This window comes from Pararge aegeria, chromosome 12 (assembly GCF_905163445.1).
Source record: "Pararge aegeria chromosome 12, ilParAegt1.1, whole genome shotgun sequence".
Lineage (NCBI taxonomy): Eukaryota > Metazoa > Arthropoda > Insecta > Lepidoptera > Nymphalidae > Pararge > Pararge aegeria.
In genome coordinates this window covers 15,931,365-15,949,947 of record NC_053191.1, presented here as the reverse complement: position 1 = coordinate 15,949,947, position 18,583 = coordinate 15,931,365, and the positions used below count along the sequence as shown (strand labels likewise).

At 36.0% G+C, this 18,583-nt stretch overlaps 1 protein-coding gene across 1 annotated transcript in view; it reads right to left on the bottom strand.

The window, feature by feature from the left end:
- LOC120627903 (serine/threonine-protein kinase BRSK2) overlaps nt 1–13,760 on the bottom strand; it is a 52,848-nt gene extending 39,088 nt beyond the window's left edge. Inside the window, exon 1 of the mRNA XM_039896026.1 lies at nt 13,542–13,760. Within this exon, the coding sequence (XP_039751960.1) occupies nt 13,542–13,626 (85 nt within the window). The 5' untranslated portion in view covers nt 13,627–13,760. The remainder of the gene's footprint in view (nt 1–13,541) is intronic.
- Nucleotides 13,761–18,583: the final 4,823 nt, after the last annotated feature.

Here is an 18,583-nt window from a genome sequence, read left to right as displayed (position 1 = left end):
AATGAGCGTTAGATAAGAAATTTGATCTTAAGCTGGAGTTTTTAATCGAACTTCTAAACAATATTATTCGCAATGAAAGTTATACGAAGTTCTTGAGAAAAACCCGAGTTCTGCTGAAGCAATCGCTTATAATTCCAATATTCCGTGAAACTCGAAGGTAATTATAGAGAGCTGTAAATAAATTGTAGGCGAAGGACTTCTGAGACTAACGGATAAAATTATCTTAATATAGGGTATGCATATTTATATTTCACTATTCACAAAACAGATACATATTGCCATCTGATTGCTATTTATAAATATAAATAAATATAAATAAATATATATACTACGACAATACACACATCTCCATAGCCCCAAAGTAAGTGAAGCTTGTGTGCTAACGATTTTTTTTATGAATATACACATAAAAACTTATAATATACAGATAAACAACCAGAAACTGAAAAACATCCATCACACAAACACTTTCTAGTTATGGGAGTCGGACCCACGGCCCTGGACTCAGAAAGCAGGGTCGCTGCCTACTGCGCCAACCGGCTTTCAAATATATATATATTTTTTAATTACTAGCTGCTTCGTCCTTGTTTATTACGGTTTTTGACAAATCCCGTGGGAACCGTTAGTATTTCTGGGATAAAAAGTAGCCAAAGTTACTCTTAGTCCTATCAACTATATGCCAAAAATCAAGTCGGCGGCTTAGTTAGGGCATAGAGTAAAGACGGACAAACAAACAAACACACTTTCGCAATATTAGGTATGTAAGTATAGATAGTATGGATTATTATTTATTTCAATTACGTAATCGCTAAACTGGATCGGTTTGAAAACTACGTTGCGTTTCTTTAAAAAAGTGTTTGTTTATATCTAGTTTTATCCTTAAACTTCTATAGAAACTGGAGTTTATAGAGTCACCACTACACCAGTGTAAAAATAGTTTAGCAGTTGGTAATATCAGCTCTAGGTTATACTCACATTGAAAAGGAAACCTGAGCATTTATTCGTTTCAGACTGAATCGCGTATCAGTCTTACTTTGTAGACCATTTTTAGAGGTAACCGTTAGCAAGAACCGATAATATGGCTTCATGTCTAATAAACAGGTATTTATTTCAATATTAGCTGAAAATTCGCCTTATTACACAATAACTATATACCCCATTTCAGGGATAGATTTCTTTAACGAAAAGTAGATTATGATATCGTGTAATCTTCTAGTAGCCTGTAAACTGTTCCGTGTACTTTATACGTAAAAGCACTGCCTACCTAAAAATAAGGATTTTTCCATTTTATGCCTTGTAATAAACTCTGTGCACGCCACTGTCTCTGTTAGTACAGTCCTACCAGTTCCGGCGACTTGCCGGTTTATAATAAAAAACTTTATTATTATAAATCGGCAAGTCGCCGGAACTGGTAGACCTGATTTAGCGACTTGCCAGTTTATAAAATAAATATTGAGTCTACTAAATTGGCAAAAAAGTATTTTTTAAAACGACTTCCATAAAAAAGATTTTTTTTTATAGTTTTATGGGGCCATCCATATATTACGTCACACTTTACCGTACAAGAAATAGTGGGACAAGGGGTGGGAGGGATTCTAAATTTGGGGATGATAATCTAAGTGTGTTTTAATGAAACATATTATTAAAACAAAAAGAATTTCACGAAAATAAAAACCGATGCGAGCGTTGAAACCCATTAATGGTATGACTGCCATACTCCCTAACAGGTTAGCCCGCTACCATCTTAGATTGCATCATCACTTACTAAAAGGTGAGATTGCAGTCAAGGGCTATATTGAATAAAAATAAAAAAAACAATGTCGCATTTACAAAAAAACCATACCATATTTCTGATAAAACGGTTTCTGAAAACATAAATCTTCCGTTTTCAAGGAATTAAGAATTATTTATTTCTTACAGTATTTTTCTACTCTTAATTTCGGAGGCGGTCTGCAAACCTACATTGGAATACAAGGCCTCGCTCCAGGCGATGCCTCCTGGCGTCTCTATCATGCCTATCAATGAGGTATTGAACTCTAACAGTAAGTAAATCTTGTTTATAAGCGTAGTCCTATTTTCACGACCTTCGTGGCGCAGTTGTGATCGTTGTGCTTTTTAAGTCGGAGGTCCCGGTTTCACTCCCCCGCAGGAAAATTGGGAATTTATGGCTTTGGCCGTGCCAAGTTACACACCCTGCCGAAGGAGACGTGCCACCAAGCGATGCGAAGCGATGTGGCGTAGAAACCATATCGGGGTATTGGTTTAATGCAACTTCCATACCTCTGTTAGCCCGCTACCATCTATAGACTGCATCATCACTTACCATCGAATGAAATTGCAGTCAAGGGCTAACTTATTTATTTATTTGGGACAGAAAACCATTACATATTGCAACAAAAGCTCTTAAAATTAACAAAAAGAAACAAAAATGGCGTTAATATGTAATCCACAACACTATCAACATAATATTGTAGGGCGATACGATGTAGATACAGGTAACACTTACTATGACAGATAATATTAATTGTAGGTACCTAAAGTACCTAATCAAAAATTAAAGAGGGGAGGGGAGTAAGGGGAAGAATGACGATAACACCTAGTCAACCCCAAATGTCAACCTCACCTGCTCGTGGTGCTCCCTGCTGGACAACAGACGAGGTTCTGGCGACCGATCAGTGGCGGGATATCCATACTCCCGTCCGGGAAACTGAATGGAAGAGGCTGCAGCGGCCTTGGAGCTATAAATAACTCCTAAAATGTCTGTTGCAGAAGGCAACGGGAAACCACTGCACTATGTTCCCAAGAGAGAAATGATAGGTCGAGACTCAATGGTAATTTTGTCGGACGATCCGGCTGAGAAAGTTTACCAACGCGAAGTTGAGATCTCACCAGGGCCACGATCTTCAGTCATGAAGGAACGACCATAGAGAGAGAGAGAGAATGCAAAAAAAAAAAAAAAGTAATTAAATAAAAAATCTCTAGTGCTACGAAGAAAGATAAAAACAAAATGATATGATGATGACATAAATGATTGATTCATATAAAAGAAAGTAATGAAAGTGAACACACATTTAACTTAGAAGACTAAATGACTAATCAGAGAAAATAATATTAATAAATATTGATAACTTGTATTGATAACTTGTATTGATAACTTGTATTGATAACTTGTATTGATAACTTGTAATGGTAAAAATAAATAATAAGAAAAGCTCACCACACGGCACTGGTTTTTAGGTCAAAGTGGGTCAAGGATACTATTTATACAGACATACGTTCATACGCGCACACATACACGTGTAAATGCGATTGCAATTCATTGCAAGTAGTTAGGGTTTTTTAAGGTTACCTTTATATGGAAATTTAAAAAATGATTTCAAATTATAATATCCGTTTCTCTAAATCAAAAAATATTAATGGGACCTTCTTATGGTTTTTTGACCATAATATTGTCGCTGGTGGACCAGTGAACCTTCAGCCGTGGCTTAGCGTTTTAGTGTTTTTGGGGTAGGGGTTCAATATAACTGCCATACTCCCCAACAGCTTAGCCTACTATCATCTTGTTATTAAGATTTGCATAAATATATATATATATTATATTTATGCAAATCTTAATAACAAGAATATCTTAATGCATAAATATATAAATAATGCAAGTAAGTAATTAAAGAGCGTAAGTTAGTGATATACTTAATTTAATAAAAATATTAAGTAAATAATGTATGTAAACAATTCTATATTTTACTTGCGTATATACATTTTGGCCCAGGTATGCTCACCAAACTTAATATATTCAACGATTATAACGATATATATATCACGTTTACGTCGTTCCTCGCCGGGCAGAATATTTGTATACGGTATACTTGTGTATTGTTTTGAGTTGGAAAATAAAGTAATTCGCCATTTTGTTTTAGCGGCGATTGGATATAATATATATATATATTATATATTTATGCAAATCTTAATAACAAGATGATAGTAGGTTACGACAATACACATATCGGCATCTAGCCCCAAAGAACGGGTTGTGTTATGGGTACTAAATTGACTGATGAATATTTTTTGTGAATAATAAACATAAATACTTATACAAATACAGATAAACACCCAGAGATCGAACCCACGGCCTCGGACTGAGAAAGCTGGCTCACTCCCCATTGCGCTAAATCGTACGTTCGTATTTAAATAGCAGAGCCACCGAGCAGAGCCGCGTTATTTATTTGTAGATTGATTGATCTACACTGACTTAATTTGATCTACTTCAATGGAGTACCGAACCAAAGGTTAAACTGTGTCCCAATTTTAGACCACTGTCAGTTACCTGTCGCATTCTTAACATAAACCATTTTGGGACGTGTCGGAACTGTCCCGCATCGACATGTTATTTTTAACTCCCGACGCGAAAATGACGGAGTGTTATAAGTTTGAAGTGTCTGTGTGTGATGAAATCTTTTTGCACAATTTTATCTATAGGGATATAAAATGCTTTACTTCACTATGATAAATTTCAAATCCAAGATCGCCGCTAAAACAAAATGGCGAATTACTTTATTTTCCAACTCAAAACAATACACAAGTATACGTATACAAATATTCTGCCCGACGAGGAACGACGTAAACGTGATATATATATCGTTATAATCGTTGAATATATTAAGTTTGGTTACTTTATTTATTGAAATAATGTAATCACTTTTAATTTACTTATTCTTACTTTTTACGCGTGTTTATTTAACTCTCATGATTTTTTCCTGACGCCGCTAACGAAGTATACCTAACTTCAACAATATTAGAACACAAAGCAGGAAAAGTATATTAATTCCAGGGATTTAATTGATTCAAATGTACATAAATCTCAAATTTTAATTTTCAGTGAAGCTTGGTGGTCCGATAATGAGAAAACAAGAATGCGTTATACCTAATAAAACTTTCAAGGTACCTATTTACTTTTTTCCTATCGTTAGTGTTTCTTTCTCTACAAACGTAGAATAAGGAGAAAGATAAAACTTTTCAAAATATTGTTATCTTGTTACGCCAAAGAAGTATAACTTCCAACGCGTTTACATAAGTACTTACACGTTTTAATATATAAATTGTCCGTGTCTACATTATAAAACTCTTTACGTCCACGCGAGGACGTAAAATTAAACACTAGATAAACGAGGCTGATCCTACCTACCTATCCAAATTTTGGACGTTGGATACTTCAAATAATCTGAGTGAGAATCCAGGATAATCTGATAATCTGCTTAAGATATAATTAGTGAAGAATAATCCAATTTTTTAAATTACTACGTCAATTTTTTTTTTTTTTTCGAAAATAGATACCAATAAAATTGGCTTGAATTCCAATTCCAGCAAAGTTTAAGCAAGGCAATTCATTTTTGCCTTGAAACTTCTTGTATACTTTATAGACAGCCGTACCTCCAAAAAATCGAAATATTTTTATCAAATGAAACAAAAAAGTTCTTTTAGTAAAGATGACTTACCCAGAGATTAGCCAGGTGAACAGACAAACAGGCCAAAAATTGTAAAGGGTGTTTTTGAGTTATTCTTTCTTTCTAGTTGGAAATATTTATAATACGAGCTTTCTTGTTTCTTTATCTAGCAAGTACAAACAGACAGTCAAAAAATTAAAAAAAGGGGTTTTTGGGTCGTGCTAAAACAACATACGAGCAAATAATATGAGTTTATATTCCTCTCCATTCCTATCTATTTTCTCAGATATAAATCCAGGTTACAGTAGGTCTACCTAAATATAAGGTTGTTTTTTTTTTTTTTCTTTTTAACTTCGTTTCAGTCTTTATTTTCAACTTATGAGTTGTATGTAACTCGTGTTGAATCATCGTAAACAAGTAAGATGCTTATTTATGACACTTTTACCTTTTTCATTTAACACTAAACCTAGGAAACGCTTAAATCTGATGCCTAATGATTTGGGTTATGCGTAGAGTTACACCAACTCTTAGATGAAGTCTAACGGTGCCGTCCAAAGTTACGACACCGATTCTGCGGATCGTAAAGTTTAGGAAACTTGTATACTGACACTTGACAGATGTAAAAAATATAAGTTCGGTTTTTTTCAGCCATACGAAAAATGAAAAATATGATAATACAAATACAAAATACCACACCTTGTGAGTTGCCTAGTGAAAATCAAATGGTGATAGGTAAATGTATGCCTAAGAATCTTCTATGATTAGGCGTTGCTTACTTAGGCATTGCCTGGTTTGTCATTAGTGAAAATCTGCATTTTGTCATTAGTGAAAGAATACACTGCTTCGATTTTAAGCAACAATACCTCTAGCAAAGTTGAAATACAAGCAATGCACTTTGAACTTTAAGCTTGTTTTAAGTAGGTATTTTATAGAGGCTTCTCCACAAAGACTTTTAATATTCCTCGGAAATCTGGAAGGGGTAGTGCTTTTCATAAATTACTTACCTTGCAAAGTTGTGGCAATATTTATTTTAACGGCAGACGCCTCACAGACAATAGATTCTCAAGAGCACTTTCGACACCTTACTGAAGTATCAAAGATTAAAAAATCCGTAAGAAACTATATTTCAACCATCGACGCAAAAGTTAGTGGTACACAAGAATAAAATGGAATAGAAAAACTTTGTTGCAACACAACACAATAGGAAAAACACAAGAAAAACAATAGTAAATAGTACTTAGTGCTGGGGTGCAAAGGTGGCCACTAAAAGTGATCTTTTAAAGGCTACCTTAGCGTGCGAAGCCGATAAAAATGTGGAAAAAAAAAGTTTGGAAATCGCTACGTCTGTCCATTTATGCTGATCTTTAGGGGTGGCTCAGTGGCGTACACAGGATTAACGAACAGGTTAGTGATAAAGCATGAAGACTTTATAAAATGCAAAAATTCTCCTCCAATAAGAATCTCCAATGTTAGTTCAATAATAATTTTAGGGTAGCCTGTGCTTTTGTGCATGTACGAAGTGGACACCACTGGGGCGAGCTGTCAAAAAAGCTCTACCACTAGATACTTCAGAGGTCAGGGACTTCGTTTTCGCCAGTTGTGATGCTGAGCAGAGTTTGTATCAGTGTGTACTTTTTGTTATGCGAACGAGCGAGCCATTTAAGTAATCTGATAGCAAAAACCAAATTTTGCACGTGGTGCTTTTTGTCAAAGTCACAGCCAAAATTTCCCTTATTTATAAGAAGCTTTGCAGACACTTGCGTTTAAGTCAGGTGGCCCACAGAAACTTACTTTTTTAAATCTTAGCATGAATCCTGCCGGTGATCATGAAAGAAGATGTTTCTTTTGATATTTTTTTTGCAAAGAAATTAGCACTCTAAAAAGCGCAAGACGCTTTTCTCCAAGTGGGCCGCTCTTTGCATAAAGAGTTGCAAAATTTTAAAATGAATATTTACAATTCGTTATGAGCGAGGTTTGTGACATCTTTTGACTTTCGCGCTTTTACCATAGGTAGGTTTTTAGTATTTACCCGACTTAGTTTCATGAAGGCTTTTTCTTAGACCACGACGATTCGAATTTACCTAGTTTAAGTTTTTAAGTTGGCAGAATGGGGGAAATATCTATGAAGTTTTTATAGGTGCTTGTGACATTTACGCTTATCTGAATAAAGAATTTTGGATTTTTAATTTTTAGACGCTAATTTAATGACGGAATTTATCAAATAAACCAGATTAGGTTTATTACAAACCTTATGTGGTTTATTTGTACACCGCCATACATTGTTCAGCGCTCGGAATTATGAATATTTCAAAAGCTACTTATAAAATATTATTAAATAATAATATATAGAAGATATAATATATATATATATATATATATATATATATAATATATATATATATAAATAGATAAGATAACTCGATTTAGATAATAGATATAATCGATAATGGCATGGACGATAGCAATGCTGCTTGCTTACGGCAGAAATTACCATGGCGGTATGGTAGAATTAAGAACATACAGAACCCTCATTCAGCTATTATTGCGTGAAGTAGATTGTATCCAAAAACAGTAAAATGCGCCAAGCACTTTTCACTTCACACGCGTGTAATATTGCGTAGGCAGATTCTACGGAGAAGAAGCCGGCAAGGAACTTATCAGTTGCTCTTTTCCAGCATCAACAATTTACATTTTAACATTCATTTTTCTATCTGGTCAGAGATGAAAGCGTTATATGGTCTAACATTGGATCGTGATATTATTCTAAGTTCAAACTGCGCTCCCAAGAGTAATTCGTTTTTTTTTTGCGTCGCCGTAAATTTCTGGTTGCGTGGCCGTTGAAAACAAGTTTTGACATTGAGTAATCGGTGACATTAAAATGAATGTAGCTGCGTTCGAACTGTGTTTGGTTGCGACGACTTTTTTTGGCCACCGATTAAACATTTGCACACCATCAATTCGTCAACTTCACCTTTATTGAACATAGTCGAAGGAACTAATGAGGTGGGAGGGGCTTAGATATAGGGGTAAGAATGGTATAAAAGGCGATACATTTGGCGAATTTATTATTGTAAAGTCAAAATCTACTGAGGATGCTCCGGTTTCGGAGCGAAACGTGCGTAGGGTACATTGCCGAAGATCTGTTTGCTGTGGAGTATAAGGATTGAAGAAATTATAAATTACACCACACAGATTCTCCTGCTTTTCGTGGAGTAAAGCAAAGTTTTCATAATATTTTATTCTGTTTTTACATCTGTTTGAAGCTTCTTCTTCTTAGTCGTGCACTCTTGGCAGAGTGGTCGTGGCTGCTGTGATGAATTTCATGGCGCTAGGCATCATTGGATTGCACGGCTTCCCGCGCGAGTCTTCTCCACTTTTGGCGGTTGGTAGCGTGTCGAAAACATTCTACCACAGTTGTCTGGGTCAGCGATTTCACCGTATCTATCCAACGAGTAGGTGACCGCCCTCTTGCCCTTTTTCCTTCAACCTGTCCTTGCACCACCAATCGTTCAAGTTCAAGTTAGAGGTGAGTGCTGGGTGCGTTTCGAACTCGAAAGTGAAGTCGAGCTCACAGTCATATCACCGCATTTCTTATCAATAAGTTTTTCTTATCAATACCAAAATCAATAAACTCTAACTACGGGAACAACGACTTACAAAAGCTCTTATTTGCCTATGACGTCACAAGTAGGTACGACCATGACAACCGGCGAAGGATTCGTGGGAAATAGTTTTCAGAAAAATATAATTTGCAATTTATATCAACAAATTTAATTAATTACTGCAATTGATTTTTTTCTCTCCATAAATTTCATTTTCATTTTCAAAATTAGCCAACATGCCTTTTACAATGAACACTTTAATCGGTTTCTACGCAAAATATTATAGAAAACCTAAGTCGTTAATGTAGTAACTAGCCACTGCCAGACCAGACAACAAAATTCAGAAATTACATATTCACAAATTTACCGGGGAACTCAGTTCACCGCTGCGCCAAGGATATCTTCAAACGACATGTGACAATTATATTAAACCTATATCATAAATCGGTATTGACGTGGTATCGTATCGCTACCATCCTTCATCCAGGTGAGATTGGAGGCAAGGGCTAACTTGATATGGAATATTACGATTATCGCGAACCCTGAAACTGAAGCTTGAGGCCAATGTCCCGGTTTTCCCCCCCTAGATCAGGGGCCGCTTTAGGGTAAGGTGATGATGACGATGATTAATAATAAAGTGTTATATTAAACCTTTTCCAGATCCTCTTTTAGCAAACTCGCTATTTCAAGTAGTTTTAGAAGAATCTGATACGAAGAAACGAGTCCAGCGCTACAGGGATATAGAAGAAACGATTGAAATATAGCTTATTTGGAAGCTATTGTCTTTGTAATAATATTAATTATTAAACGAAAATACAAATAATAAAGGATATTTCTTTTATTATTTGTATTATTTAAAAAATATATATAAACCAGTCTTTAATTATCCTTTAGTGTAAGATTTATAATATGTCGAAAGAGTTATCGATTTGGAGTCGAAAATTCAGCAATACAGTTTTTATTTTACAAACGCATCGACATGAGTGCCAGCTGTATATAAGCGCGAATGATAAAAACAAATTGATATCATTTATCTGTTATTGCATTGTTTCGATATTTGAAAGCGAACTGCGAGCGTACAAATAACAGGCACACAGCTCCAATATTTTTGAGCAATTATATCACTTGCAACGAAGGAGAACTTCATAAAATAAAAAATTCAAAACTCATTTATTTCACGAAGGCCTAATTAATGAGCACTTTTGAAACGTCAAGCCAGTCTGTTTGTAGTGACTCTACCACCGGTTCGGAAGGCAGATTCCACTGAGAAGAGCCGACAAGAAACTCAGCAGGTTGCTCTTTTCCAACATCATTTTAAAGTTTAACAATCTTTAGATTTTTTTTGTTTTGTGAGAGATGAGAGCGGAATGGCCTGCTTCCAAGCAGCCTTGTCGTTAAGGAATGCATGCCTGAGAGATTTCATGATGTTCTCAAAAGCGTTAGAAGTCTACCGCACATGGCAAGCTTAGTGGACTTCGGTCTAAACACGTTTAATTCTAAGAGGAGACCCGTGATATCCGTAGAAGAACTAGAGATACCGACATACTCAACGAGTCGGGAAGCTGAAGTGGCAATGAGCGGGGGTCATAGCTAGGAGAGCCGATAGAAGTTGGGGTCCCAAGGTGTTGGAATGGTAACCACGCACCGGTAAATGAAGCGTCGGTCCACCCCCAAGGAGGTGGACAGACAAAATGTGACCCGGGATCGTGGATTATGAAACGTCATGCAAAAGACATATGTCCAGGACGTTAATCGGTTGAAGTGATGATAACTTGCTGATTGGTTTAACAATAAATTATTTTTACATTTATTTTTCTTTTTTTTACTTCTTAGTGTTTAATATGTATAGCATTGTTGCCAATCCACAGCATAAGGCTGAGTTTGCGGCCGTATTGATAACTAGCTGACCCGCGCAACTTCGTCTGCATCAAATCGGTTATTTTCGGTATTAAAATCTTAAAAAACCAAGAACCTAATTCCAGCGCCACCTACCGGTTTTATTTCCAAACTATATAATACGCGGCCGGGCGGCCCTCGGCATTCTTCTTGCTTTTAGCATTTCTATACCCGTCGTAACTTCTAAAAGATCCAATTTGAATAATTTAAAAAGGAATTTGCAGGTACATAATGAATTTTAATTATAAAACTATTTGTTTGGATAAGGATTAATCATTAATAATATTAGTAGGATGGTAGGCATGCATTCTTAAGTTCTTATTGACCAGCTACCACTATTTTAAATTTTATTTAAATCCGTTCATTAGTTTTACTTGATGCACGGACAGACAGACGGAAAAAAATTAAATAAAAATCTGTTTTGGACTCAGTATAGATTATAAAGCATCCCCCGTTCAAAATTTTCAAAATATATTAAATTTACAGAAATCTTCCAGTTACAGTTTTATTATAAGTATATATAGATAATAAATTGGTCATAATTTAGTTCAAGATCTTGTATTAACAATAGAGCGTTATTATTATAAATGTTATAATTATTAATGTTGGTAGATACAATCTAAAGACAAAAGAAATCTGCCATAGATGGCACGCAAAATAGCAGTGGCCGTCCAATGGTTTTCGGATTGGTTCAGAGAAATCCGTATGTCAAATGTGCAACTTCAAATGAGAGCAAGATTTCAGCTGTAATTTTTAGACATCCAGTCCGGTGATAATAGAGGTCGGTACAAGAAAAAGACAAAAAAGCTATTAAAGCTGTTTTATTATTCTTCGCCCGTTTGGCGAAGTGGGCAGCGATCATCCTTTCTGAGTCCAAGGCCTCGATTCCCACTACATACTTGAAAATATTTGCGGCGCCGGCTTCGGGAAAAGCACTATTTTGTAGAGTGTTATGAGCAGTTGGAAGTCGGCTATTATAACTTGGATATGATTGCAAACCTAATCACTAAAAGCATGAAAAAAAATTTTGAACAAAAAGAACCGACTTTGTTGTACAACTAAAAAGATAATAATAAGGCAAGTAAACAAATAATGACAACATATTTAAGTCGGTGCCAAGTAAACCTAGGAAATTACTGGTACTTTCCTTGCACATATATAAAAGAGGAATACGAAGTATACGTTCTATACATAGTTAAAAAGTGTTGTAAATAATTATCTCTTGCTGTTTAGTTGTATAACAAAGTCGTTCCTTTTTTGTAATATTTTTTTTTTTAATCGACACAATTTGTAGTGGTTATTACTGTACAAGAACTGTCCAAGAGATATTGGATTCCGATTAGCACTTCTATTGAAGTTGGATAAGTACCTCGTCGGAATAATACGATACGGATGGACGGAAATTCAAAGAGCCGTAGATTGGAATCCTCTGTCCAACTAGCACTAGTAAAAAGTTTTTAACGCCCGACTCAAAAGAGGGCTTTAATGAGTTTTATCGGTTTGTTTGTATGTCTCATACAGCACACGTATATTCTGATCCGGTTATTAATTAACGTATATATCACGTTTGAATATTACACAGTGTTTTTTTCACCCTCTGGCATTTGACAGGTGCTGTCAGTTGAAATTTGACAAAACAGTGCATAGCTGTTCTGACGCTCTGCATTGTTTTAATATGTTACTACTATAATATGTGAAGCTATGGCACTTTGATAATAAGGCATTGAAAGAGATAAAGTTATCCCCCGATAAAGCCATCTCAGATTTGGCTCCCGCTAAAGCCAACGTCAGACCTACGATTTCTTACGTCACCACGGACGGCTTATGACCGTCCACCAATTCCGACATCCGCCTAAGCCGAGGTCCGAGTCTCGCAGGAGGCGACCCTAGGAGGATGGCCGCACGATATTCCTCGAGCCCTGGGGCTCAAAACCCTTTAACAGGCGATGCTACGAATTTTTTATGAGATCAAAGTATTTAAAGTAATAACCATCTAAATAAAAAAAGAACCATCGAAATCGGATCTTATAAAATGAATCTTTATCCAGTACCCCCTTTTGTAAAATTTTTTGGCAAAAAAATCGAGCAAAAAATCTGTGAAGTCGTTAAACCTGTACACCAAACTTCGCCCAGATCGATTGTTTAACATGACCTGTTTAGGAGGATCAATAAACTGGCTGAAGGAGGCAAATTTTGTCGGACTTAAAGCTGAGATTCGCTCGGTCAATAAATTATTATTTATGTGAAATGCATAGAAGCGGTTATAGTCTAGTCTAGTCTAGTCTAGTATAGGATTCGACTTCACTTTGCGGGGGCCGAGTTTTAATCCCAGCGCGCACCTATAACTCTTCAAGTTATTTGCGTTCTAAGCAATTAACATATTACTTGCGTCAACGGTGAAGGAAAACATCGTGAAGAAACCTGCGTGCCTGAGAGTTCCATAATTTCTTCAAAGGTGTAACGTCCATCAATCCGTACTGGGTCAGCGCAGTGGATACGGCCTTAAACCCTTTTCATTTTGGGTGGAGACCCGTACCCTGTAGTGGGCCGATAATGGGTTAACGAGCATGCTAGACTAGGTACTTAAAAAAATCAGTCTTACCTGTCTGACCTTTCCCGAGGGTTTTCTCCAATCTGAAGGGCCCGACATACTGGTGGGCCTCTGCGGCCGTGTTGCTCCCCTCCATCTTCACGCCTGACCGTAACAGGACCGGTCCGGAACCGACTTTTCACCGTCAAAAGTACGATTCGTGGCGACAGTGCATCGTGTCATATTGAGAGTTCTTTTGGAGACATCTTTCTTCCTATATATTTTACAGTCGGGTGCCATAAAAATGGACGGTCATAGCTTACTAAGTATTCGCTTTGGGTATGAATTTTAATATTTAAATTTTTTTAAATTTTGGATGGATTTTATAACTACTTCAGTGCCTTTCGAAAATAACTATTATTGAACAAAATTTATATTTTATTACCAGTAGGTACATAATCATTTGAAAAAGTGTAAAGATATAAAGTCGCGGTATGCCAAGCAGCTTTATGAAATATCGAAAATACATTGTTTAGAAAATTATAATGACATCCAACAAAAAGAAAATATTTAAGTTATTTTATAGATTTCTGTAATCTTTATGTTGTTTACGTAATAATTTTATAAATAGGTACCAATAAAAATTCAGTTTTTATTCGCTCGGTTGAAGCGGTTATTCTAATTCCAGTACCTCTAGCATTTCTAAGTTATGTGCGTTTTAAGCAATTTAAATGTCACTTGTTTTAACGGTTAAGGAAAACATCGTGAGGAAACCTGCATACCTGAGAGTTCTCCATAATTTTCACGAAGGTGTGTGGAGTCCACTAATCCGCAGGGCTGGGCCAGCGTGGTGAATTACGGCCTTAACCCATTCTCATTGTGAGAGAAGACCCATGCCCTGTAGTGAGTTGGTAATGGGTTGATATGATGATGAATAAAAACTGAGACGGCAAATGTAACTGAATAAGGGAATTGTCTTACAATCAGTTACATTAAATTCCACTAAGCTAGGGGAATCGACAGAACCTTCTGTTTTTGTTTTAATTCGGTCAAATGGGTTTCAAATCTAGCAAAAAAAACGATAAGTGATCCATCCAAAGCGTTATATCGGCAACAAAATTATGTTAAAAGCTTGGCTAGTTGCCAGACGACCGAACCACACTTCAGATTCCATACGGGGCTATATTTTTTTTCGGACTGTATAGCTGATTAACTCTAATAATTTTAACAGCGTAACGCGGGCTGGTTGGCGTCCCTCTGCCAGGAAGAGTTTGAACCCTAGGGCTCGAAGAAGGGATCGGCCTGAGGGCGCCTCATGTGTGGCCGAACCTCGGCTCAGGCGTCCATCGGAGTGAAAGAGTTACGGAAGGTGATGAATGCGCACGCCTCCAAGGCCATGGTCAGAGCCCACCTCCGGATGACGTCAGAAGTCGGGGTCCTCGTCTTCGCCGGCGAAGACTGTGCAGAGGTTGATTGTATGGCCTGATACGGAGCATTGTCAGTAGTAATCTGATCGTCAGGGTCGTGAAGGATATGTTTAGGCTTCCTTTTGTTGAGAGTGGCTCTAAGGTTGGGTGAGATAAAAGAAGCAGAAACTATGAGATGGTTGGGATATCTACCATCGGTTCTGAAGGCAGAGTCTAATGAGAAGAAGCCGGTAAGTAATTCTGGAGCTACTCTTTTCTAACATGAAAATTTTAAAACCATTATAAGCTGTAATTTTTTGTAAGGTGGAAGCAGATGCGACTGCTTGTAAATTCAAACAGAAATTCATCAATTGTATAGTAACCTCGTTGTAATATATGTGTTTCAACATATTGTTTAAACGTAAGCGTTCTCACCGATTAACATAGACTTTATATCAAAATATTTTTTTTCAAACATGCTTGGAAATTTGAGCATTATTTTCACAAAATTCTTTGATTTAAATCGAAATTGCTGACTACTGGCCAAATACATGCGACCAGCGGCCGGCAAAAGTTTTATGAATATCCACATCTGACGTGGTTAGCGGCTAAATAAAGTAGGTACGTAGTAAACTCATATCAGCTGGCGTGTTAATTAAAAATGGAACGATCTTTTACTCCAAACATGATAACCCTACTTGGTTGTCATGTTTGGAGTAAAAGATCGTAACTTATCAAAGGTTTTATTTAAATTTCATAATGGCTTGCAAATAGAAAACTGTTTATTGAAAAAACATACAAATTAACATGGGAAAAATTATTGTTAATTGTGGTTCTTCATTGATCTGGAAAATTATTTGTATACAGAATATTAACAGTCTTAATTTGCGCGCATTATTTGATAAAAGTACTAAACATGCCTTGGGTTCAACTATGCATAGATGAACTTACGTATGTGTAATTTATTTGGGCTCTTAAATGAAACGTCAAGTCTGTATATTTCTACTACTTTACCACCGGTTCGGAAGTCAGTTTCTTCCGAGAAAAAGCCGGCTAGAAACTCGGTAGCTCTTTCCCAACATCAACTCTCTACAAGTTAACAAAGATTCGGTATTATATCTGTGTTAGATGAAAGCGGAGCCAACTGTTTCCAAGTAACCTTGTAATTAAGAAATTCATAAATTGTACAGGAACCCTGCTGTATGGAATGTGTTCAATACATTGTTTGACTTATAACTTGGTCCACATTCAGCTGCGGAATCATGTTACAAGTAAGTATACATATATAGCGTACTAATAAGTACCTTATCTACCCCATAAATAACTAATAGCCTTTACCTTTCGCAGACAATATGCAAATGACATAAATTTACATTGATTTAATATGTAACTACTGCAAAATTACCTATATCTGTTTCTACTTATTCGATGGTATGTATATATCTACTGGGTTCCTCACCAGCGTATGCATACAGCAGGAAAATTGCATAAAACGCCGGTGGCAAAAATCTTCCGACTATACGAGTTCGATATCAATTTTAGGGTAGGCAGTGCTTTTGTGCATGTATGAAGTGCACGCTACTGCTTATTAATGTCTTGTATCACAAAGGCTGCAACGAAGGTGCTAAAATCCATGATACAACAAAGTAGGAGTATCTAAATATGTTTGGATCTGCAGCGCCCCCTGATAGTCTTTAATCCCAAAATATATACGTTATCGTCATAGCTAAAGCTCTGGGCCTCGGTCAAGCAAATTTCTCACTCGGAGGAGTCAAAATGGGTTCCTCCCTTGAAACATCCCACGTCCTCAAGCTTTCACTACTCTCGCGAACCATCGAATTTTGATTTTTTTATCTTTTTTTATTTGATCATTAAACTGGTAACAACCAATGACATTATCATGAGAATATCATATTTAAAAGAGAAAGACAGGAGATTGAAACCTTCTAGAAATGACCACAGCATGCAAAAGTCTTCCTCTCTTCCTGTGACCTTAACATTTTGGGGGCATCTCTGTTCCCTCGCCGCGCCGTCACCACGTTCTTAACACTTTAATAGTTTTGAACGCACCCGGGCTAGTAGTAACACTGCTGGTTCCTTAGTATTGTTGTATACTCATCTCTGCAATCTTAGCTACAAGACCTAAGGTTTTGCAGATGAGTATTTTAGTCGGCCCAGACAGTCAGGCAGAAAAAAGAAGACAGGTAGGAATAGTCCAAAATAAAGATTTATTTGCGGATATAAACCGTATGGCTACGCTTTCCGTCGAAAAGACTTAACAGTTTGGCTAAATATTGTAACGATAAGTTAGTATAGTACTCTAAAGAAGGGTTTTATGCTACTTTAAAGGTTTGAAAGCATATATTTGAGAGGAGGCTCAGGCCTGTGGACTGTAGAGGTGCAGTAATTGGCTGAGTATGATAATAAAGACCTATAAAAGTTGAGGAAAACTCAAGGCACAACACTAGTCTGTAACCTAAAGGATACATTTCAATATTTTATAACCTAGGTCTTCAAGATACAGTATGATGGTTGCAAAGAAATATTTTTGTAGCCTTTTTTCGTATCAAAATAATCGGGACTGCGTATAGGCCTGCCCAGATAAATTGTTTTTTTTTTCTAAATGGACTGTTTTTTTAGTACAAAAGTCAAAAATATATATTTCTATATGTAGAGTCCACGAAGAGTCCAATAAACGTACCTTCGAGATAGTTTTGAAATTATTTAAACATAATTCAAACGAATAATAAAGTGACTATGTTTATTAAAAAATAAAAATCGAGTTTAAAAATAACAGAGCGCTTGAAGAAAATCGAAGAAAAACAAATGTAATCTTGTCAAACGTCGTATGCTGTTAACAGCAATTCTACAAAGCGCTACGATCGATATATCTTCAAGTTGTTTTCAATTTAACTAAATAAATTAATCATTCATTCGAAAAGTAACATAAATGTTTGAATTTTATTAATTAAATGTTTATTTATGTATAACATGGCGCCCGTATCATGAACTATTCGATTTAAATAAACATTCGAATTTTAAATTAGTTCTATTGAATTTTTTTTTTTCATTTTTGGGGTGTGTTTAATTTTTGGGGTTTTAACTTGTCGAATTTTATTTTTAGATTCTTTATAAGGCACTGAAGTATTTATGTGTTTAATTATTTTCCAATTGAGTTTAAGTGAGTAATAAATATATATTTTACAGGCAAAAACACTGCACCATCTACTCACTCTAGAGGAACACTTAAATATTTCACTACATCTAATAAAAACACTGGATTCCGCATAGGGTTCCTTCACGTCACGGAAAATCAATATTGCCTTCACATCGCGCGTGCTTTGCTAATGGAAATTGTCATATATTTTTTAACACTAGCGGAAAACTTTAATATCACTGTATTTTTTTTTATTAATATAATTTTAGTGTAAAAAATAATTTACATATTACATAATTGTAGATGGATTGTAAAATGTTTTTCGTGCGCCCGTACGCGTAAGTTTCGTCCACCGTCGGGTTTGTTCGGTTATTTTCGACTGGGGGTGTGAGTCATTAGCCTTTGAGGGGTTGTTTTGCGTTCCGTTTCACCCTTGTTCTTATTATTGCTTTGGGGATTTATCAAATATTGTACTGAATTTTAAAGTATTTTACAAGTTGCAATGAGTTTTTGTTATAATATAATAATAATATTAACAATGCATATAAATT